We start from the raw sequence: 23,321 nt of genomic DNA on the forward strand, positions 1-23,321 counted from the left end.
ATGAAGTCGTTACCCCTGCCGCGTGGATGAGCCTTGGACGCTCTGCTGAGTGAACTAAGCAGTACTGTCGGGTTATTGCACGAAGGACCCAGAGCAGAGCAGTCAAATTCGTGGAGATCAAATGTGCTTTTGGTTCCTTCTCAGAACAGGGTTGCCAGGGGAGTTCCTGCGTAATGGGTCGAGTTTCAGTACGGGATGATGAAGTTCTAGAGATGAGGAATGATGACGCCGTAATGTGCATTCGCTTAACGCCACTGAACTGTTAAAAATGGTTTAAGTAGTACATTTTATGTGTATTTTGCCACAGTAAAGCAAAATTTAAACCCTACATGTGCTTCCATATTTTCATTTTTTCCTTTCTTCAAAATGTTTCCTTAGTTTTGTTGTGCTTTTCATGGCTTTCCTTAGTTTACCGTCTTGTTGAATTCTCAACCCAAGGCACAGTGTCTTAAGCTCTGGAGTGTTCCAGTGGCTCACAGTCCTGTGGCCATGGGGTAAGGTGTGTGTGGACGTGCTCCTGGAGGGCAAAGGGGTCCCCAGAGATAAGTGGCACCAGACTGTTCAGCCTTGAGCTTCATCCTCAGGAATGAAAGAGGAGAGGTGTTTAAATCACTGTGGGAGGGCGCCTGGGTGGCTCAGTTGGTCAAGTGACTGCCTTCAACTCTGGTCATGATCCTGGGGTCCTGGGATCAAGTAGCGCATGGGGTGGGGGGGGGGGGTTCCTGCTCACCGGGGAGCCTGCTTTTCTCTCTCCCTCTGCCTCTCGCCCTGCTTGTACTCTCCCTTTCATGCTCTCTGTCAAATAAATAAATTTTAAAAAGTAAAAAAAATTTTTTTAAAGATTTTATTTATTTATTTGACAGAGATCACAAGTAGGCAGAGAAGCAGAGAGAGAGGAGGAAGCAGTCTCCCCACTGAGCAGAGAGCCCGATGCGGGGCTCTATCCCAGGGCCCTGAGATCATCACCCAAGCCGAAGGCAGAGGCTTAACCCACTGAGCCATCCAGGCGCCCCAAAATTTTTTTAAAAATAAAAAAAAGAAATCACTGTGAGAGACTGGTGGTCCACAGCTAGGAAACTAGGGCTCCAAGTGTGATAGCTTTTAAAGCTTTGTACGCTTTTTGTTGTTTATTTCTCTGTATCTTTCCCTCTAGTAATCAGAGCTCAAAGTCTTCTGAGAATCTGGAGGCTTATTATGGGAGTCAGCAATGGGAAGGTGGTAGCTAAGGTAACTGGAACAGGCCTAGCGAGGACGAAGCCCAGAGGATAGAGTGGTGATAGTGTTGAAGAGGAAGGAATAAGGGCTAAGTCCTTGAGGCCTGTACAGGAGAGAGACCAAGGGCTGGTCTGGGTTGGGAAAGGAGGTTAGTGGCTCAGTGTCTAGACAAGATGCCCCCAAGTTGGCCACATTTCAGGTACCTTTTTGAAGTAAGGTTGTAAAATTTGTAAAATGGAACAATAAAAAAAAAAAACCTGGGATACTAGGTAAAGTTGAATTTCAGATAAACAATTTCTTTCCTTTTTTTTTTTTTTTAGGTTTTATTTATTTATTTATTTATTTATTTATTTATTTTCGAGAGAGTAGACGGGAGCAGAGAGATTCCCATACTCCCTGCTGAGCATGGGTCCTGATAATGGGCTCCATCTCACAACTCTGAGATCGTGACCCAAGCCAATGTCAAGAGTCAGATGCCTGGGATGCCTGGGTGCCTCAGTTAGTTAAACATCTGCCTTTAGCTCTGGTCATGATCCCAGGATCTTGAGATCAAGCCCTGCATCAGGCTCCCTAAGCAGGGAGCTTGCTTCTCTCTCTTCTCCCTGCTGGTGCTCCCTCTCTCTCAAGTAAATAAAAAAAATGTTTAGGGGGACTTGGGTGGCTGCCTTTGGCTCTGGTCATGATCTTGGGGGTCCTGGGATCGAGCCCTGTGTCAGGTTCGTTGCTCAGTGGGGAGCCTTCTTCTCCCTCTGCTGCTCCCCTGTTTGTGCTCTGTCTCTCCCTGTCAAGTGAAATCTTAATAAAGTAAAGTAAAATCAAATCTTATTTTTTTTTTTTAAAGAGTCAGACACCTAACCAACTGAGCCATCCAGACATTCCAACAACAAATAATTTTGGAGTATAAGTATCTATCTGGTAATCCTACTTCAAAGGCTGGTTCTCTGCGAAAAATCACTCCTGCTCTCTTTGTATGCTTTCCTTTCCACTCTTCCTATCACTTCCAGTTAGCTCTGATCTCTCCTGAGGGCACTACAACACCTCTTGATTTATCTTGCCTGCAGTTTCTCTACCCCCCAGGTTAATCTGCACTCTGTAACATCACATTACATAATAACCTGCTCAAAGACTACAAATGCTGAAAGGGACTTTGTTGTATTAATTAATTTATTTTTATTTTTATTTTGTTTTATTTAAAGATTTTATTTATTTATTTGACACAGAGAGAGAGAGAGATCACAAGTAGGCAGAGCAGCAGGCAGAGGGAGAGGGGGAAGCAGGCTCTCCAATGAGCAGAGAGCCCGATATGGGGCTTGATCCAGGACCCTGGGATCATGACATGAGCCGAAGGCAGCCACTTAACCGACTGAGCCATCCAGGCGCCCCAATTTATTTATTTTTAAAGACTTTATTTATTTGAGAAAGAGAGCAAGTGAGAGAGAGAGAGAGAATGTGGAGGGGCAGAGGGAGACAGAGAAGTAGACTCCTTGCCAAGCAGGGAGCCAAGTGCAGGGCTCAATCTCGGGACCCTGGGATGATGACCTGAGCCAAAGGCAGACCCTTAATCGACTGAGCCACCCAGGTGCCTCTATTTATTTTTTAACGTAATCTCTACCCCAGCATGGGGCTTGAACTCACCACCTCAAGATCAAGAGTCTCCTGCTCCACCAGCTGAGCCACGCAGGTGCCCTGAAAGAGATTTTATTATTTTATTTTATTTTATTCTGAAAGGGACATTAGAAGCCATCTTGCCATGGTTTCTTAGACACCTATGTAAGGGAGACCAGGCAAGGGTCTGTAGAAAATACCAAGGGCTGGGCGCCTGGGTGGCTCAGTGGGTTAAGCCGCTGCCTTCGGCTCAGGTCATGATCTCAGGGTCCTGGGATCGAGTCCCACGTCGGGCTCCTTGCTCGGCAGGGAGTCTGCTTCCTCCTCTCTCTCTCTGCCTGCCTCTGCCTATTTGTGATCTCTCTCTGTCAAATAAATAAATAAAATCTTTAAAAAAAAAAAAAATACCAAGGGCTTAAGATGGGGTCACTTATGTCAAGCTAAGTCACCAGACCTGGGCTATATTTTATTTTTATTTTTAAGATTTTATTTATTTGACAGAGAGAGACACAGTGAGAGAGGGAACACAAGCAGGGGGAGAGGGAGAAGTTAGGCTTCCCGCTGAGCAGGGAGCCCAATACAGGTTCTTGATCTCAGGACTCCGGGATCAGGACCCGAGCTGAAGGCAGAAGCTTAACAACTGAGCCACCCAGGTGCCCCAAGACCTGGGCCTTATACGTAACGTAATTGCAGTTCCTACCTCCCCCGGAAACGGAGTCTTAACTGGTGAGTCTGGAATTGTCTAGTCCGCACCAGCAGGGCCATCTGTCACAAGGGCCCTCTCCATCCCCCCACACCCCCAGGGGAAGGTGAGGTCACCTGCAGGCCAAGACCCTTCCGCCTTCCCGTTTCCCTCAAGGGAAGGTGACCTTGCCCAGAGCAGTCCTTTCTTTTACCAAGAACTTGTTGCCCCGCCCTCCTTCCTACAAAACCCTTCCCCTCCGCAGGGCTGCTCAGGGCACCCCTCTCCTTTCTCGGTCGTGTTGGGTCCAAGGTCAAAGGAGCGAGACTGATACAAAGCGAAGGTCAAGCAAAGCTTTATTTCGCACCAAGCGTCGAGAATCAAACTGACCGGCCAGGGCCGTCTCTTGCAAAGAGGCGACCCCTCCCAGCCTCACAGACTAACTTTTATAGAGTAGAGGCCTTGTGGTTGAGCCTGGCCACACACGGGCGGCCGACTGAATTACAGTTCCCCCCACAGTAGCTATTTGAACTAGCCTACCACTCTGGTCAGAATTGGTGCCCAAAAGGCACCCAAAAGGCAGGGCCCACATTCTTGGGTGGTTAGGGAGGTGCTTTCCCGATAGGGTGTCTCCACCTGGCTTGACTCATCCTTGAATTCTGGGCTCTGTCACCTCCCCCTGACCTGACATGTCCTGGTATATGGGCTCTGTTATCAGGGGCTGGTCAGTCATATTTTACTGGTTTCCCAGACTTGTTTCTAAGTAAGTTCCTCTGGGGGACGGGGCAGGGTCAACCTAAGTTTATTGCATAAACAATAGAATGGCTCGCTCTGGCTAAGTAGGCCCTTACAGGTGGTATGGTTCTTGGTTCGTGAATTGCTTAATAAAGCCAATGAGATCTCCATGGGGCTCCTGGGTGGCTCAGGTCATGAACTTGGAGTCCTGGGATCGAGCCCCGCATCGGGCTCTCTGCTCAGCAGGGAGCCTGCTTCCTCCTCTCTCTCTGCCTGCCTCTCTGCCTACTTGTGATCTCTGTCAAATAAATAAATAAAATCTTAAAAAAATAATAAAACCAATGAGATCTCCAGATTTACTCAGTTGAATTTTTGCTCTTTAACAAACTGTGAGCACATCCTCTAAAGGAATTTCATTTCTGGGAGAAGCCAGGTAGCAACCCGAGAAGGAAGAAGAGATGGGGGAAAGCTAGAAAGATAAAAGGACAGGCCTCTGCCGCCTTCTCATACGGGCCTGCTCTGGAGGGCTGCCAAGGCCAGGACCACCCTCAGCTTCTGTCTCCTTTGTGATAAATGGAGTCCTGGAGTCTACACCAGATCGAGGTCTGACCAGGGAACTGACGCGAGCAAAACCCCTGCGTCCCGCCAGGAGGTCGCGACGTGTAAAGAAGAGATAGAGAGATGGATATGATGTAACTCACTTGATCTTTATTGGGACGAGGTCCGCACCACTATCGTGGTCCGGTCACGGTCCGCTGACGTTGTCACGGAGAAGGAGACGTCGCCTCACAATCTAGACAGAGAGGTCACCGCAGAAGTTGAGACTGAGAGCCAGCGAGTGGTCGGCAACGAAGCTGTCGGGGCGTCGGTAGCACCGGTGATGACGTTCTCCCGACAGGGAACTCGCTTCACCTCAGTCCATCCCGATGCCTCTTTATATACTGTGCTAAGTCTCCTTCATAAACACATTACATCACTTGTTTTTCTTATGCTTACACACCAAAAACACACACATGTTGAAAACATGTTTTGGTCTACGATATTTCGCATAAGTTAAGAATATTTACAACTTTTTACTCCACGCTAATCTTATCACTACACGCATATGGTCTAGGCTTACTTGCTATGTGGTTAGTTTGCAATTTGTTCCTGTTTTTCATTTAGTAGGGGTTTGCACTTACTATATATTATTTACTTATTCATTTATTTATTACACTTTATTTATTAAAGGTTCGTACTCACTACAGGAACCCATCCGTGGGGCATGCGGGGACAGGAACTCTCTAGAAACATCAGTTTCAGGGGAAAAGCTGGAATCCCAGGCCTCACTGCCTGCTCTAGCCCTTTCCACACCCAGCCCAGGGCTGCTGCCTTCGGCTCCACCACTAAAGTGTTGCAGGGTTCCCTAAACCAACTTCTGACCTTCCAGAAAGGTGGGGGGGGGGCGGGATGAGTGAATCCCTGTCCCTTATCTGGACCTGACTCTCAGGCCCCTCTTCCCAGCTATAGCAGGGCCTCTGAGAACCTTGACCGGCCCCTGCCCCACCCAGGCTCCCCACTGGGTGGGGGGGGCACACCGAGTCTGCAGGTCAAAGGGCACGGTGGGGCTGTGCCACCTGAGCCAGGACAACTCCCTGTGGCGCCTCCTTAGGACCAGCAAGAGGGGGGTGGGTTCACCTCAGCACCGCTCAGGGGACCCAGGATAGAGGGCAGAGTTGGGGTTGTTGTTGTTGTTTTTTAAGATTTTATTTATTTATTTGACAGAGAGAAATCACAAGTAGTCGGAGAGGCAGGCAGAGAGAGAGAGAGGGAAGCAGGCTCCCCGCCGAGCAGAGAGCCCGATGCGGGGCTCGATCCCAGGACGCTGAGATCATGACCTGAGCCGAAGGCAGCGGCTTAACCCACTGAGCCACCCAGGCGCCCAAGGGGTTGTTGTTGTTTTTAATGTATTTACTTGAGAGAGAGGAAGAGAGGGGTAGGGGGAGCATGAGCAGTGGGGAGGGGTAGAGGGAGAAAGAGGTTCAAGAAGCGGACTTCCCGCTGAGCAGAGAACCAGACAGATTCTTGGGTCCCAAGACCCCAGGATCCTGACCTGAGCCCAAGACAGAGCAAGGCAGATGCTAACTGACTGAACCACCCCGGCGCCCCGGAGAATGGGGCCGTTCTTATGACCTCCTGCAGCCTCTATAGAACAGTCCAGAACAGGAGGGCCACTGCTGTGTGTGTTACAGAGTGCAAGCAGGAGGGCTTTCCTTCCCCAAACACCTGGTATGCCTGGAATTTGATAAACATTTAAAGAATGAGTAATTTAGCCAGCACTGACCTTCACGCTGTTACCAGATGTCAGAGTTTCTGTAAAACCTGTTAAAAAACAAAATTCAACTGAGTAAATCTGGAGATCTGATTGGCTTTATTAAGCAATTCATGAACCAAGAACCATACCACCGAGCAAGGAGAGGGGCGCCCTGAGCAGCCCTGCGGCGGGGAAGGGTTTTGTAGGAAGGAGGGCGGGGCAACAAGTTCTTGGTAAAAGAAAGGACTGCTCTGGGCAAGGTCACCTTCCCTTGAGGGGCACAGGAAGGGGGAAGGGTCTTGGCCTGCAGGTGACCTCACCTTCCCCTGGGGGTGTGGGGGGATGGAGAGGGCCCTTGTGACAGATGGCCCTGCTGGTGCGGACTAGACAATTCCAGACTCACCAGTTAAGACTCCGTTTCCGGGGGAGGTAGGAACTGCAATTACGTTACGTATAAAGCCCTGGTTTGGTGACTTGGCCCAAGTGCCTCTGTTTGGGCATAAAACAGGTTTAAGCAGAATTTAACAGGTTAAAGTGCAAAGGATAAAGCTTTAGGCATTTTGGAAGAGCTCATTTTGATGTGGTTTTGGAATATAGGTGACGTTCGGTGGGGTGAGGTCCAGAGCCAATGACCAAGAAAGAATTCGTGAGACATCTTTGGTGCAAAATGGTGGCTTATTAAAGCACGGGGACAGGACCGTGGGCAGAAAAAGCCGCTGCCCCGGGGCGGTGAGGGGGTGCTGATTATATACTATGGAGTGGGGAGAGGTAAGAAGAAAAGGGAGGTTTTGAGAAAGAACTTTCATAAATTAAAGAAGACTCACAGGATACCAGAGGCCTTGATATCGTCAAGTTAAGGTCGTTTCCACTCTTGTAAGGCACTAACAGTAAGATAGTTGGGAGCTTCCTGGACTAATGTTACATTCCTCTTATCACACACCCTTATCAATGGACTGTGGGTTTAAAAGATACTCAATTTGATTTACATTTCCTTCTGCCTCAGTGTCCCTCAATTTTATGGAGGGGAGGGTGATGTTAGGGCTTCAGGAAACGGAGTTATGAGTCTCTGGAAGTTAGGCTACTGGTAAGAAAGCTTCTTCCTTTCTGAGGGAGGCTCAGGTCTTGTAGGATTGTGATCTCTAAAGATAACTATCTGTTTTTCCTTTAGGGCAGCCAGGAGTGTCTGAGGAAGGTCACACAAGTCACGTGGTGGGGAGGTTCCCGGGTCAGCTTCAGCTTTGTCTGCTGCCTTTTGTCCCATCCTCAGTTTTACCCAAGACTTGCAGATCGCTTTCCAGCTCCACCTCCCATCACTGAGAATTCAACTCCACTCCGGCTCCACCTCCCCGCAGACGGCGTCAGATGCCACAGATGACGCGTTCAGTCCCACAGGACCGCCTCCCCACCTTCAGACAGCAGCTGCAAGCCCAGCTGGTCCCCTGCGCCTCTGGCTGACCGGGTGCAGACCGGAGGGTCCCACCACCCCCTCCGTGGGTGCAGGGGATTGGCTACAGCGACTCTCGGATGGCAGAGAAGCATTTTCCTTACTAGATGCTGGTTTATTGGGAAAGGACAGAACTCAGGAGGAGCAGGTGGAGAGACGCAGAGGTGGGTACGTGTGGGGAGGAGTGGAGAGCATCCGGCCCTCCGGGTACCCCGGCCCCCCCCCCCGATTCCCCATGCGCTCACCAATCCTGAGGCTCCCTGAACCCCGTCCTTCATTACCCAGGCGTAATGGCTTGGCCACCGGGGCTGGGACCTCCAGTCCCTCTCCTGGACGCTGGGGCGTGGATGGGACGATGGGGCTGGAGGTCCCAACACAGGGCTGGTTCCCCGGAGATCAGCCTCCCACTTAAGGCTAACTTGGGGCTTTTGGAAAGTCAAATTTAACAGAACAATAGGCCCTTTATCGCTCTCATCACAAGAATTTTCCAGGTTTTAGGAGTTCTGTGCCAGGAGAAGACCAGATACATCTTCCTTTCCCCATCCATTCCTTCCTTCCTTCCTTCCTTCCTTCCCTCTTTTCCCTTTCTTGATTTTACTTATTTCAGAGAGAGAGAGAGAGAGAGAGGGGCAAAGGGAAAGGAAGAGAAAGAAGCAGGCTCCCCGCAGAGCAGGGAGCCCGATGGGATCACAACCTGAGCCGAAGGCAGGTGCCTAACCAGCTAAGCTATACAGGCGCCTTAAATATTTCTTACTATAAACCCCAAGATCACACCATAGATATGTTTAAATCTTAAGCAAATAGTCACCTTACACTAAAGGATAAAGAAATCTAATAAATGAAGCTCAATAGAGAACCAAATGAATCTTCTAGAACAGGTTTCCCGGGGCCTTATGTACCCCAGGTCTGCCGGCCTGCCTGACCTGCACTGTAAGAGGACCGTGACTGAGGACGGCTGTCACCATCACCGGCCCCAGAGCTGTCCTTGCCTCCCTCTCCACCTGGAAGCGTCCCCCTCTCCTGCTGTCCTTTACCCCTGGGCCATGTGCTCAGTCAGGGCCCTCCCTAGTCAGCCTATAGTGCAGCAGGCGGAGAGCCCACCCAGGCAGCAGTAAAGGGTAGCCAGCTGGCACCTGAACCTCTCTCCTACTGTCATGACCATGTAAAAACGGGAAGTAGAACATCAGGATCCTGGAGGTGTGGAGATTCCTATTAAGAGGCTGGAGATGGGAACACCTGGGGGGCTCAGTCACAGGGGAGGAAAGGTCTGGCACCGTGGGGAGAAGGAGGCTATGGTGGAGGCTGGACTGGATTGTTCCAGATCAGCCGTCATGGGGGTGTCCCGGGAACAGGGAGCTACACATGCCGGGCTGCCTCTGGCAGCTCATGGAGGCCACCCCGTCTGCCTTCTCACGTCTGACAGACACCCAGATGGCCGCGTGGAAACCGCTGAGGGTGTGGCCTTCTCTGCAGCCACCCTGCGCTGGCCCAGGTTCACGGCCCCTCCGGCAATCCGACTCCCGCCAGCCCGTCTGGGCCTCCCACTGGCAGCTGTGTAGACCATCCAACGGGCTCCCTTCCACAGTGACTCCCCAGCGCCGGAAGCATGAAGCCCAGGCTCTCTGGCGACAGGCTCTGGGCTACCTGATCTCGTCAGCCGTGTCTCCCACGCTGGCTTGGAGACCCATGGAACACACGCTCCCCAGCACGCAGCACAGTTAGGCTTCTGTACCTTTGTATTGTTCTTTGTTCTTGGGAGATTCTTCCCCTTTCTCCGTCAAACTTCCCCTTGACTTTTCTTTTTTTTAAGTAGGCTCCAGTGTGGAGCCCAAAGTGGGGCTTGAACTCATGACCCTGATCAAGGCCTGAGCTGAGATCAAAAGTCAGCAGCTTGGGGCGCCTGGGAGGCTCAGTTGGTTAGGTGCCTGTGTTGGGCTCAGGTCATGATCTCAGGATCCTGGGATTGACCCCCTCTTCAGGCTCCCTGCTCAGCGGGAAGCCTGCTTCTCCCCTTGCCTCTGCCTATGACTTACTTCCCTCTACTTGTGCCGTCAAATAAAGAAAATCTTTAAAAAAAAAAAAAAGATGTGACACCCAGGACTCCAAGATGGCGTCAGTTGTACCCTTGAAGGAGAAGAAGCTCTTGGATGTGAAACTAGGAGAGCTGCCCAGCTGGATACTGACGCGGGATTTCACCCCTAAGAGCATTGCTGGCGCATTTCAAAGAGGTTACTACCGGTATTACAACAAGTATGTCAATGTGAAGAAAGGGGGCGTCGCTGGGATTTCTATGGTGCTGGCAGCTTATGTGGTCTTCAACTACTTTCGTTGTTTTAAGGAACTCAAACAGAGCGGCTCCCGCAAGTACCACTGCAGAGGGCCCAGTGTGGAGGCACACGCGCGGCATTCCTGACCGTGACCTTTGCTTGGCACCCTTGAATCCTTTCATATCCTAATTCAGAATTAACGTCCAACTGGTACTCGGAAAAAGAAAAAGATGCTTAACCCACTGAGCCACCCAGGCACCCCGAACTGTCCCTTAACTTTCAAGTTCTAGCTCACCAATCTCTTCTCCGCAGTGCCAAGAGCTCCTTTTAAATTTTTTTTTTTTTTTTTTTTTTAACCCAGGTCATGATCCCAGGGTCCTGGGATCAAGTCTCACATTGGGCTCTAGGCCTGCATTGGGATTACTGTTCAGCAGGGAATCTGCTTTTCCCTCTCCTCCTGCACACCCCCACCCTGCTTGTGCTCTCTCAAAATTTTTTTTTAATTTTTAATTTTTATTATTTTAATTTTTTTAAAGATTTTATTTATTCATTTGACAGGGAGAGATCACAAGATGGAGAGGCAGGCAGAGAGAGAGAGAGAGAGAGAGAGGGAAGCAGGCTCCCTGCTGAGCAGAGAGCCCGATGCGGGGCTCGATCCCAGGACCCTGAGATCATGACCTGAGCCGAAGGTGGTGGCCTAACCCACTGAGCCACCCAGGCGCCCTCAAATAAAATCTTAAAAAAATTTTTGTTTAAAAACTTTCTAGGATTGGGACGCCTGGGTGGCTCAGTTGGTTAAGCAGCTGCCTTCGGCTCAGGTCATGGTCCCAGCGTACTGGGATCGAGTCCCACATCGGGCTCCTTGCTCCGCAGGGAGCCTACTTCTCCCTCTGCCTCTGCCTTCCACTCTGTCTGCCTGTGCTTGCTCTCACTCTCTCTCTCTCTCTGACAAATAAATAAAATCTTTAAAAAAAAAAAAAAAAAACTTTCTAGGATTGACTGGATGGCTCAGTGGTTTGAGCCTCTGCCTTCCGCTCAGGTCCTGATCTCCAGCCCGCATCAGGCTCTCTGCTCAGTGGGGAGCCAGCTTCCTGAACCTCTATCTGCCTGCCCCTCTCCCTATTGTGATCTGTCAAATGAATAAAAAATCTTAAAAAAAATAATTTCTACACCCAAAGTGGGGCTTGAACTCACAACCCTGAGATCACTACTGAGCTCATGCTCACTACTGGGCCAGCCGGGGCCCTAGGGATCCTAACAAACCGCACCTTGTCAGTGTCTGCACAGCAGGCCCTCGGCAGATGGTGGCTGAATGAAAGGCTGACCCAGGAACAGGGATCAACCTTCATGCCCCGCTCTACTCTGGGCACTCAGCTGGGAGTGAAGGTGGAAGATGCGGGCATAGGACTCAGGAGATGCTGAGAACGGCCATGAGCAGCAGGAGGGCCTGGAGAGCCTGAGGCTGGTTTGGAGCTCCTTGTGCCCAATACTGGAAATGCACTTCTTCAGGAGGCAGGATGGATCTAGTGGAGCTCCCCTGCCCCGCCCGCCTCAGGGTTCACAGCGAGGGTTCACGCAGATGCTGGAAACGGCAGCCCCAACTTGGTCTTAGCTCACTCCACGGCAAGAGATGGGTGTAGGGGACATGGGGCAAGTCCTCCCAACGGCCACCTGTGGGCAAGAGGAGCCTGGAGTCAGCAGGATGCTGGGGCTGGAAGCACCCTGGGAAGAGGCAGTCTGGGATAGAAGAGGCTGACCTACGAGGGAGCAACTAAACCACACTCAGCAGAGCGCCCCCAACCCTTCTCTTCTAGGGCTCAGGGGATGGAAACATTCAGGACTGCCCGGAAATGAACCTCCCAAGTGAATTCCATCAATGAACCGGAAGGCAGTGCAGGGAGGCCCAGTGCCCCCATTCCAGCGCCCTGCTCTCCCATTTCCCAACTCCCTCATTTTGCTTTCACCCTGACATAGTCAAATGTGGGGCACTGCAAGTAAGAGAAGGGGGAACATGGGCAGACAGGTGTGGGGGGCACTGCGACCCCTCCCCTTCACCATGTTCCCTCTTCCTCACATATGCCTCAAAACCTTCTACGAGTTTTTTGTCTTTTAGAGCCCGATGTGGGACTCGATCCCAGGACCCTGGGATCATGACCTGAACCGAAGGCAGAGGCTTAACCCACTGAGCCACCCAGGCGTCCCTATGAATCTTTTTAAGAGGATCTCAGTGCACTGAAGGCAGGTGGGGGCGATGGTGGGGGGTAGTAAGTGGTTCAAAGCCACCAGATCAGGGCACTTGGGTGGCTCAGTTTAAGCGTCTGTTTCAGCTCAGGTCCTGGAGTGGAGTCTGGTGCTCTGTGATCAGAGGGGTCTGCTTGGATTCTCCTCCCCCTGCCTTGTGCTCGCTCTAAAATAAATTGTCCTATTTGCAGGCATGCGCCTACCTACGAGGACTGTGTAATAACCCCAAGAGATGGGTCACCCAAAGTTGTGTCAAGAGGGTAAGGGACCTACACAACCCGCAGTTCCCCGTCCTTCCCAAAGGTGTCCTGGGAAGTGCCTGATATAACCAGTGGAGATTGTTTGCAGTGGTAGCCTGTCCACTGCGAAGAGCCAACTCTCTCACAAGTCGTAGGGGTGGACCAGAGTCTGGGTCTACCTAAGGGACGATCCTCACAACTTGCCTTGCCCAAATAAAAACACTTTCTGCCCCAATCACATATTAACACCCACCTGACCTGAAGACCTCAAGCCTCACCATCCATTTTTAATAAACAGAAAAGAGGGGAACACACTTGGAAACCAGATCCAGTCGATTTTTTAAAGTATCGTTCTATCTCTACCACTGCCTGGTCTTCCCAATCTCTCTCTTCCATAGGACCAAACCACTTGCCTCACAACCCAGAGGCTAAGAAGCCCAAGTCCTACACATAGGACTCAGGTCCAGGCTGTCTCGACCAAAATCTCCTTCTCAGCGTGCCACACACACCTCCCAACAGTTTAGGGAACCATGTATCTCACTGGCAACTGGTTTGGCTGGTGGTCAGGTTCTTTCCCACAGAACAGGGGAAGAGAGACACTGGTGCCAGGGTCCAGAATAGTGCCAAAGATCATTACGCGGGAGCTTCCTATGGCCCAAACAGGCCAGAACATTCTCATATGGGGTTAATCACCTTCCTGCCAGAGTCACTCAGAAGGCAAATTCTTTGCTTTCTGGCTCAAAGTCCTAACTCTACCTGCACCACCCCCCCTTGATTTTAATATACCTATGAATTTAAGGACTCTGAATTCCACAAGAGGTAGGTCATGATATTGTCATAGGGACCAGAGCATTTCAAGGAGCCCAACAAAAAAAAAGTCCTGACTAGATTTGAGAACAATTTCTTGTTATGATGAACCAGAAATACAAGATTCCACTGAAAACTGAACAGGTGACAGAATATGGTTGAACTTGTAACTTCAAAGGGAAATAAAGACAGGGCCAAACAAAGCCAATGAATGGAGAAGCCCAGGACTGGTTTGGGATAAACACAAGGACAATAGCATTCTAGCACGCAATCTTTGGACTCCTAGAAGGTACCTGACCATTCTATCCCTTTTTCCGAGACATCTGCCAAACCGAATGGCCATTTCCTCTCTGTTGCAGGTGTAAGCCATCCTAACAGTAGCTTAGGACATGATTCAAAGCCAAGAGCAAAGTTTACAGGCCTCATTTCAGCGTAGGAAGTGCACACACCCAACCCAGCACACTTGTCGTGTGGTGTCAATGTACACAGAAGTGACTTTAATCAAATCAGGTGTTACCATGTATAACCTGTTATGTGGCCCTGTGGCTATGTCAGTGTCCCTAATTTACTACACTGATGTATTAGTGCGGCAGAATTCATTTCTGAGCTGCACGTTTTCTAAACACTTCTAAGAGGCTATTAAAGGTCACATAGAACAGAACCTAGGCCATCAGGAAGGAACACTGATGGGCTCTTTCTGGGACTTTTTTCACGCGGACACAGAGACGAGAAGAGGGTGTTCTAGCCACGAGTCCGCCACATTCGTGTTCAAAGAGAAGTCAGAGCAATGGGGGTAAAAACCCCAAACACAACAAAACAAAACCCGCGTCAGAGGAAAAAGGGGTTTCATACAACACAGTATCAAAAAAGTAAAAGGAACACACTAAATGCACAAACTGGTGGCAAGTTAAGTCCATGGCCTATCGTGATAGGTCCTCCCAGCATCGTTCAGGCTTCTTCTCCATCTGTTATCTCAAGGGTATTTACAGATGTGGTGACTTTTGAACAAGAGTCTCTCACAGGAGGGCGGGCAGGTTTCAATCATTAGTTTCTGGATCTGTTTGTGCCATGTAGGCATCCAACTCGGCATCCAGGTGTCCTTTTGTTTTCGACATGTACGCATCCAACTGGTTGTCCAGCTGCTCCTTGGTCAGTACAGGGCGAGTGAGGGCACCTCTCCCTCGTCCACGGCCTCGGCCTCGACCTCCAAAGCCCCCTCTTCCCCGACCTATCATCCCCCGACCTGGCCCAAGGGGAAAAAAAGGAAACAGTTACAAGTAGGTTTAATGGGTGTTATGGCAAATGCCCCTCAGAGCAGCGGGGTCTAGCTGAGAAAGACTGAAAGGGCAGGGCAGAGAGCAATCTGGAAAAACAGGAAACACACTGGGTAGAAAGCAACACATGGAAAGCACACATAATGAATCCCTGTTTACATGCTCATCTCTAAATGCTATTTAAAGACTTTATTCTGTTGACAAAGAGAAAATAACTGACTAAAGAACCTCAACCTCTCCTTAAAAAAAAAAAAAAAAATCTCAGGTTTGAGACCCATGTAAGTTCATAATTAAAATACATTATAGGTCACCCCACTAAGTAAGACAGGAAGTACCAAGGGCACAGAGAAACAGGGGTGTGTAGGGCTAGAGAGTTTTTAAAGTAAGCCTTACTAAAGATCTTTCTGGAAAATTAGCTCATCTCTTCTCAAACTTATTAAACCTAATGAGCTGATCCCATGTCGGGAGACTGAGGAGTTATTCTGATATAGGAACAAAGTGAGAAGACGGGCAATGTATTTAGAGTTCCAGCCAATTCTATCTCAGATTCCAGCCATCTTATAATTATGGTTATCTGAGAGGGAGTTTTAATGCACTTAAGAAAACACAGGCAGCTTTCTGAAAAGCTACTTTGGACTCCCCCAGCCCTGTGATGTGCTCTCAGAAAAGAGGTCAACATAATTTGGAAATGTGCTATTTCATCCTGAAACCCAAACTAGCTTGTTCTTTACTCATTAAGCCAACAATGAGTAATGGGAAAGAAGAAAACAAGTCCTTGGCTATTAAATTTCCTTTCTTAACAGTTATTATCCTTTGGCAACTTCAAGGTCATAAATTATGGAAGATCTACCACACAATATAAAAGGACCAAAGCAGATATACACAGGGGCTACAGGAACAGATTTTCTTCCCCCGCCTGCATAGGTGTTGCTGAGAGTTTTCCAGTAAGCTCTAAAATCAGAAAAACCCCCACAAGATTTGGATTAATGATAGCAACACCATGAAATTCTTTTCCATCTGGGTCATGAGGTCACAAGACAAGTATCACTAAGCCTCAAAGGTAACATGATCAACAAGGGTCAGTCAGTTAATTGACATGGTATCTTCTTGCTTTCTACCTTGATTTAAAAAAAAAAAAAAAAAAAAGGGTGCCTGGATGGCTCAGGGTGCTGGGACAGAGCCCCACATCGGGCTCTCCGCTCAGTGGGGAGCCTGCGTGTGTCTCTCTCCGCCCCCCCTACTTGTGTTCCCTCTCTTGCTGTCTCTGTCAAATAAATAAAATCCTTAAAAACAAAAAAAAAGTTATCTCTGATTTCCTGTAGGTGCAAACTTTACCTTGACTTTAACTTGGCTTCAAAGTCAATATCCAGCTCAGCTTCATTTCTATACATCTCCCTCTTCTTTATTTTTAGACTCAAAATGGGGTTTTGAGATAAGGACGGGGTGTGTGGTGGTGGGGCAGGGACACAGAAAGGTAGAACCTCAAACCTCAAACTGACCATCCTGTCATTGAACAATACGATCTAAATGACAAGAACCTGGAAAAGAACCTGGCTCTGACGTGTACCTGACTGGCTCTTGGACAACCCATGACAGACTTTTCGCACTACCAGCATGTGGATTTAGAAAATAGGCCAGTTTCAAAAAACGAAACAAGACAAACAAACAAGCCTGCCTATGACTTGAAGCTGTGCAGAAAAGGCGGCTCTGAGTTTTGAAGGGAGAGAAGTAGGGGGAGCTATTCTCTGAAGTTGGTAGCTGACTAACCTCTACCACCGATTCCGCCACGACCCATAGCTCCACGCCCTAGGCCCCCTCTCCCAGGACCTCCACGACCTCGAACACCACCTCTTCTTAAGCCCATTCGGGGAGCTACGGCTCGTCCACCTCGGAGCAGGTTTTGACCTTGGAGAGGAGGCATACAATGTATATGCAGGTAAATCCAAGAGAGACAAAGCAGACTCTAACCAAAGGAAGGCGGTGAAGGTTAAATTAGAGTTAATTCAGTTAATTTTTAGATTGGGTGGGGCAAGCTGTACACGAGTGAGAACAGATCAAACTGCTCTTTATTCTATCAATTCAACAAGTCTGACCACAAACCCATTTTTGAAAGAAGCTGGGAGTTAATTAGTAAGTACACACAATAAATATCTACTGAATAATCAGGTAAGTGCCTAGCATTACGGTAGATTTAAAAATGAATGACAGAATTCCTGCTCTCCATACATTCTTACAAGGGACAAGAACAACACAGGGAACAGTTGAACAGTGCCCAAAATGTAACACACAGCTATGGGTCAATCTGCCCTCTCTTTTCCAAATTTAACAGTGTGTTTCACTAGCACAGAGATGGTTAGTTAAGATATAGGCCAAGGGAGCCAGTATTTCTGAGATCTGACTTATTTCTACAACTTGCATGTGCTCTGAGTCAAGCAGCAGCAGGGTGTCTAGACGGAATGGAGATGACATGAATTACCTGTCGTTACGCAGGTCATAGCCTCTCACCATTGCACATTATCAGAAAGGGAATGGTATCGAGAAAAAACATGCAGCACTATTAAAAATATGTGATTTAAAAAGTCATTAATTATATTAATACAAATTCAGGCTTCAAGATGTTAAAACAAATGTGTCCACAGCAGCCCAAGAGAAAAGGGAGGGGTAGGCCCAGTAATTATCAGGTACACAGCACTGACCTCGGAGCGACATCCCGCCCCTAAGCAGGGTTCTGGTGGCACGTCCCCCACGGAGTCCTCCTCGGGGTAAGCCTCTCTGGATTATGGGTAGGCCTCGTCCTCCGATTGCTCCCCTGGCCAGGGTCCCTATGGGTCGGCCTAACCGTGCCTGGATGTTACTCTTACCCAGGCGCTGCTTTAAGCTCTTCTGGAAGAAAAGGTGTTGGGGGATTGAGATCAAAAAAGCATTCCAGCAGGATTCAGCAACCCAAAGTGCAGAGAAAAAGCAAGTGGGATGGCTGTGTGGAGGGAGATTAACCTGCCGCAGATATCACAAAGACCCTGACCGAGAAACTAGCCTTTGCCTCAGGACATCACGTAAGGGATGAATTCTGATCCAGAGCCTTGACGAAAGCTCAATTATGGTCCCGTGACATTGGCACCAACACAAATTACCTCACTAGTTTGGCAGAAGCCATACACCACTCCTTGGAACTTAGGTTTTAGTAAGGACTCCACATTTCCAATCCTGGATTCTGCTGTTTTTGTACCACAGGTTGACAACGATACGACTTGATTCATACTTGCCCAAGGACTACCACTGTCTTCAAAGGCTTACTCAAACACCATAGGAAGTTCATCACACTCTGGGAAATATTTTAAATTATAAGTTCATTTGAATTCTTGTCAGTTAAAAACAAGATTTTTCAGTCAGAGGCCAGTGTGTTCCATTTTTCCTCTGAGTATCTATCTCCAGACGGTCCACTTTTTACCTTAAGATGTAAACACAAGAAAGTCAAACCTCCTTTTCCTTACATTTCTTAAATCACTATTAATTCCATGTCTTCCCTGGCAAACAGCTCCAGTAAGCCAGTACTGTAAACTTTAATTCAAAATACTTGTATCTTCTCCACAGAGAAAGGTACCTTGTATCAGAATTAAGACAGGTAACCTATACTCACAAAACTCAGAGCCGTATTTGAGAATAAGGACACAACACTAATGGAGATTTTCAATAATCTGTCCCTCAGAGACCACATGTCCTTTCCTTCAAAGGAAAAGGTGACTGTGCAGCCTTGAACACAACTGAGGCCCCAGCAAACCTGTTTTCCTATAAAGCCATCAGTCAGGGTGAGTGAAAGTAAATTCTGTGTATCCTCAGGCTTGACCTGTAAATGACTTACCAATGACTTCCCCCCCACCACCAACCATAAGCTGTGAATTATTATTATTAGCTTTATAGCATAAGCTAATAAACTGCTTCTAATCAGAGGGACAGGCTCTGAACATTATGCACCCAAGCGTAACCAACCGTAAGAGTCTGTTGTATCACTCCCCTGACAGCACACAATTAGGAGGTCAGGACATCGTTCTACAAATCCCTTCTGTTCAATGATCCTGAGTATGTACCTTCTCCCCAAATCCGTGCCTCAGCAGATAATGCACGGTGCTTAGAAGTTCTCCCTTCCTATTGCTTTCTGGCCATCAGTCATAGTCTCTAACAGCAATGGTAAGCTTCAAGATGTTATTATGCCACCTAGTTTTCATTCCAGAGCTGTACTGTATGCTAAGGTAGCCACACGTGGCTATTTAAATTACAAGTTAATAAAATTTAAAAAGCTCCTCAATCATACTAGCCACATTCTGAGGGCTCAGCACTCACACCTGGCTAGTGGCTACCGTATTTGGAGAGCAGATATACAGTATTTCCTTTACTGTGGAAAGTTCTATCAGATAGCCCTGCTCCAGAGGCTACTTTTTGCCCAGCTTATATTTAAAGCTTCTTCTAGAAAGATCCTTTGGAATGATGTGTCAGAGACTTATCTTTAGCAATTTATAATAGCTACTCTTGGAAAACCGTGGGGCCCTTTTTACTGCTTTCCTGAATCAGGGACAAATACGGGAACTCCAAGGCTTAAGGTAGCTGAAGCAGAAGGCCTTGTTTATTTTTGGTCAGTGAGCCCAACAGTTCAGGGTGGGGTGGGAGGGTGTTATATTTAACTGCTGAATTTATGCACAGCCATGCAGCGCTACCAGTTCAAGTCCTTACAGTTGCATGGCATCGCCCTCCAGACGCCCAGCCACAGCTTGGACATATCCTTCCACAGCCATTGTCCGGACTTGCATATAAAGTCTATGAATAATAAAGAGCAGGTTTTATTTCAGATCTGAATAAGGGTTATCTCTTACTGGAAGTTTGAAAGAAAACCCACCAATTCTTACATTCAATATTCCATGCTCTCCCTCTATTTTCCTGACAAAACTCAGGTGCTGTGGAGATGAAGATCACCCTACTATTTCTATATTTTAGCACTAGAAATCTTTTGGCTTAGGCTATTTAGACTTCCTGTGCTAGGGGAGAAAGAACAAAATTATTTCCCTCATTTGTAAGTCATTTAACATGGAGTAAGTAAAGGATTTATCTGAAGGTCATCTAAGAGAGAAACCAAAATTTCTCTGTGGTAAATTCCAGTGAATCTACTTTAAGGGCAAAGGATCAGGGAAAAAAAAAAAAAAAGATGAATAATCATTGATAACATAGAACAGATCACACTTGATGGCAAACTACCTACAAGAGAAAGACAACAAAAGTTACTCATTGGTACCTGACAAACTGGGAATTCTCTGAACTTCTCTTTCCTCCAGAGAAGTTTCTGCTTTTGCCCTGAGCCACTTGCAATCATCCTCCACGTCCTGACAGCCTCAGTGGACTGCCTGACAGAGAGCACCAGCTGCTTCTGGAGCATCAGGACCCGTCCTCTCACCTGCTTAAGTTTTAATGCTGCCTGGACAGAGGGTCTATTCTCCATCTGCTGGGCCAGTCTTCTGTTTCTGGCACTGGCTAGCTGCTGTTGTTGCTGCATCGAAGCCCGAATATTCACTGGCATCGGCTGTTTGTTCTTCAGCATATTAGTAAAGCTTCAAGGTCGAACAGAATGGATGTTTAAATAAAAGCTTTATTACAAAACATTTACTGGCATTTTCATGGCTTGCTAGACCAGGAGCTCCAGATCCCACGAACTTTAAGTAAAGTGGTACACTTAGATCAAGGCTGAAGTGGGTTTAAGACTCCTCTGCTTCCACAAACTTGCAAGAATCAGAAACTTAGAAATGCAGCTAAGTGCAGCACATTCAATCAAAAGTGGTAACAAGGGCTCAAGTAACGGCTTTTGAGAGAGGTGGAAGGTACGAAAAACACGCAATAAGCAGATATGATGACAACAAAAGACAAAAGGTAGCTTCAAAGACAAACAAGAAAGCCAAACCTTGGGGGAACCTGAGGGTGCACTGTAAGGGCGAACAGAAAAGGACGAGCGCGCTCCCGGCGCAGGCACAGTCCACCCACAGGAATGATGGGAGTGCATCTCATTTTCGGACGTAGTCGCTCGCTTGGCGACACGCAGATACGGAGAATCGGTACTTCACGCCCTGAGGTAAGCAGCACACACGCTTCAGGAAGGGCAAAAACATCAACCCCAACGAAATAAACCCACGGTCTAAGAGTGCTCGGAGACAGAAACCGCTTTCAAGCACCTTTTCTTACTTTCAAATGGTTACTTTTCCTAATGCCAAGCGATTGCTTTGGAAAAATCAGATTAGTTCAGTCGCTTAACAGCTTGTGAAGACACGCCTGCCATTTCTGTCAAGTAAGTTCAATGGCACGAAAAGGAGCGACACTTCACTGTGAAAGAACCGAACAGAGAAACAAACTAAAAGCAGAACTGAAAGGAAGAGAAATGGAGCAAAGCAAGTGCCTCTTACAAGGCCCAAGAACGGCTCTCCAGGGCCTTCGGACATATCCACGGCTTGCTGCCTGCCTCTTACAGGCCAGACGCAGCTGCTGGCCTCGGACGGGGCAGCAAGCCGACCGCAGCCAGGGGACAAGCCGCCCAGCTGCGGCACCCCTGTATCCATGGAACAACACGTGAACGAGAGGGAGGGCTGAGGAGTCTCAGAACACATCCCACCAGGCAAGGACTTCAGACAGCGTAACACAAACACCTACTGACAAGGGGTTTTGGAACAACCGCCCGATTCGCTCTGTGTACCACGTAAGAGGCCCCTAAGAACAGAGGTCTGTAGCCTTCTGTTGGTATTTAGCTTAAAACTGGTGTTTGTGCACCGGACCCCAGGGCCAAGGTAAGGAATGTTTTCTTAGGAACGAGCTGAGCTGCTGTTGGCTGCCTCACCGCTCATTTAGAGACATCTTGGTGGTGCTCTTTAGCACAACTTTCGGCGCCGACTGAGCAGCCATCTTCAAATCCCGAGGATCTGCAGGGGACAATAGGCAGAAGCCGCCGTCAGAGCAAGGACCCCCCGCCTCCGCAGGCGTCCACGACCCGGCCCAGCCAGCGGCGGCCGCCGGAGGTCCCCCCGGGCCGGCGTCTCGGGGCGCACACTCGCAGGCGGCTCGGACGCCGCAGGCCCCACACGGCGGCCGCACACCCGGCCGGACGAAGCCCGACGCGGGCTTCCTCTCAGCGCCCGCCCCCCCGTCCCACAACCGGGAGCCCCGTCCCCGCGGGGAGGCCCGACCGGCGCGTGACGCGGGCCGGCCCCGGGCGGAGGGAGGCCACCCCCCCACCCCCGCTCCGCGCCCCCGGGCCCGCCGAGCCACCGAAACGCACCGAAGGAAACGGACGCCAGTGCGCCTCCCGGGGCTGCCACCACGGCTGCGGCGCGCGGGCCGGGGCCCGGCGGAACCTGACTTGACTTGGTGGGCGGTTGGTCAGAGGTGTAAGCGCTAGGCTGCTAGGTTAGCTCGCTGCTGCCGGCCGGCTGTCAGGTCGGCCGGTCTGCCTGCTCGCCCGGCCTGCCCTTTCCTGCCCTGCGTCGCTGCCACCACTGCCGCCGCCTCCGACTCCTCCCGCTCGTTGCCCAAAACAAAATGGCCGCCACGCCCAGAACCGAGTGGGACCGGCTAAAATGGCGTCGACGCAATTACGTCATACGTCAGATCCGCGCACGGCGCGGTAGGGGCAGAAGAGGAGTCCTACGCCTGCGCGACGGGTTGGGGCGGAGCCTGGGGAGAAGGCGGGGCCTTAGCAGAGGCGGGGACGGAGGGGCGTGGGCAGGGCGTGGGCAGTGCGCGAGCTCCCTGCTGGAGCCTGTGCTCGGGCCGTTAGCGTGGTTATAGCCTGGGCAGCTAAGAACCGTTTTGATCTTGGGGCAGAAAGAGGTTTGTTTTTCCTCGCGGCGCCGCGCCGCGGCTGAGGACGACCATCTGCAGCTCCATACGCGGGACTTGCTTCGATGCCTCTTCCCGAGCTCCTGGGCCCGGGTTCTGGACGCGGGCGCTCTCCCGGCTGTGCAGAGCCGTAGACGCCCACAGGCGCCCCGGGCAAGGCCAGGGCGCCGGACCCTACGCCAGTCACTAGTATCAATGCCTGTGCGTGTTTTTCTCGTCCTGAATATTGTTAAATCCCTGTGGAGGGCGGCGTCTCCCTTCCATGCACTCCCCGTCTGCCGGCCATGTGCGTTTTGACGCAGACCTACACGGGATTTTTCTTACGCCTGGGTACACAATAAACACACCCCGATGTTTGAGGGATGAGTGAGTGAACACATCTTCAGCCCTTCTGCATATAGGTACATCACGATCCTTTCGTTTGCTTCCTAGCTTTTCTCTGTGTGTGTTTAATGGTCTGGCATTCTTACTGGACTTGACCCACGTGAGAGTAAGAGTCATGTTTGTTCTGTGCCCTGCTGCACCCCCAGTTCCTACACAATGTCTCTAGCACATGGTAAGTCCTCAGTAAATATTCTTGGCAGACCGAAGGGAAATTCTTTCTTTCCAGCTGGAACTTTGAACACCTACCTTCCTGGGCCTTTGAGGATTCAACT

The 23,321-nt window shown here is 49.5% G+C and overlaps 2 protein-coding genes across 12 annotated transcripts; one reads left to right on the forward strand and one right to left on the reverse strand.

Annotated features, from left to right (window-relative positions):
* Positions 1-172: 172 nt before the first annotated feature.
* Positions 173-22,405, reverse strand: CHTOP (chromatin target of PRMT1). 11 transcript variants are annotated; one of them, XR_004280175.1, is made up of 10 exons: positions 22,106-22,405; positions 21,668-21,749; positions 20,084-20,396; positions 19,528-19,611; positions 17,499-17,685; positions 11,510-11,912; positions 6,561-6,598; positions 4,939-5,192; positions 2,851-2,901; positions 173-259 (listed from the first exon to the last, which is right to left on the reverse strand). XR_004280175.1 is itself a non-coding variant. In XM_032318772.1 (7 exons), the coding sequence occupies exons 2-7, from the start codon at positions 21,730-21,732 to the stop codon at positions 14,566-14,568; spliced, it is 993 nt and encodes a 330-aa protein (XP_032174663.1). In that variant the 5' UTR covers positions 21,733-21,749; positions 22,106-22,400; the 3' UTR covers positions 13,607-14,565. The 11 variants fall into 11 exon arrangements, 8 of the variants coding, with proteins under 8 accessions (XP_032174663.1, XP_032174667.1, XP_032174666.1 ...); XR_004280176.1 differs by lacking the exon at positions 173-259 and having other exon boundaries at positions 2,864-2,901; positions 4,939-5,030; XR_004280177.1 differs by lacking the exons at positions 173-259; positions 2,851-2,901 and having other exon boundaries at positions 4,926-5,192.
* On the forward strand, positions 10,070-10,448 carry LOC116576490 (ATP synthase subunit f, mitochondrial-like). Its single transcript, XM_032318787.1, has one exon. The coding sequence runs from the start codon at positions 10,082-10,084 to the stop codon at positions 10,385-10,387; it is 306 nt and encodes a 101-aa protein (XP_032174678.1). The 5' UTR covers positions 10,070-10,081; the 3' UTR covers positions 10,388-10,448.
* Positions 22,406-23,321: the final 916 nt, after the last annotated feature.

This window comes from Mustela erminea, chromosome 17 (genome assembly GCF_009829155.1).
Source record: "Mustela erminea isolate mMusErm1 chromosome 17, mMusErm1.Pri, whole genome shotgun sequence".
NCBI lineage: Eukaryota > Metazoa > Chordata > Mammalia > Carnivora > Mustelidae > Mustela > Mustela erminea.

Excerpts from the sequence above, each read along its gene's own strand:
- LOC116576490 (XM_032318787.1), top strand. The coding sequence starts at position 10,082 with ATGGCGTCAGTTGTACCCTTGAAGGAGAAGAAGCTCTTGGATGTGAAA.
- CHTOP (XM_032318772.1), bottom strand. The coding sequence starts at position 21,732 with ATGGCTGCTCAGTCGGCGCCGAAAGTTGTGCTAAAGAGCACCACCAAG. Across the intron at positions 16,708-17,498 it reads GGGCGGGATGTCGCTCCGAG|GTCAAAACCTGCTCCGAGGT; the intron begins GTCAGTGCTGTG and ends CTCCTCTCCAAG. Across the intron at positions 14,772-16,569 it reads TGGCGGAATCGGTGGTAGAG|GTCGGGGGATGATAGGTCGG; the intron begins GTTAGTCAGCTA and ends CCCTTGGGCCAG.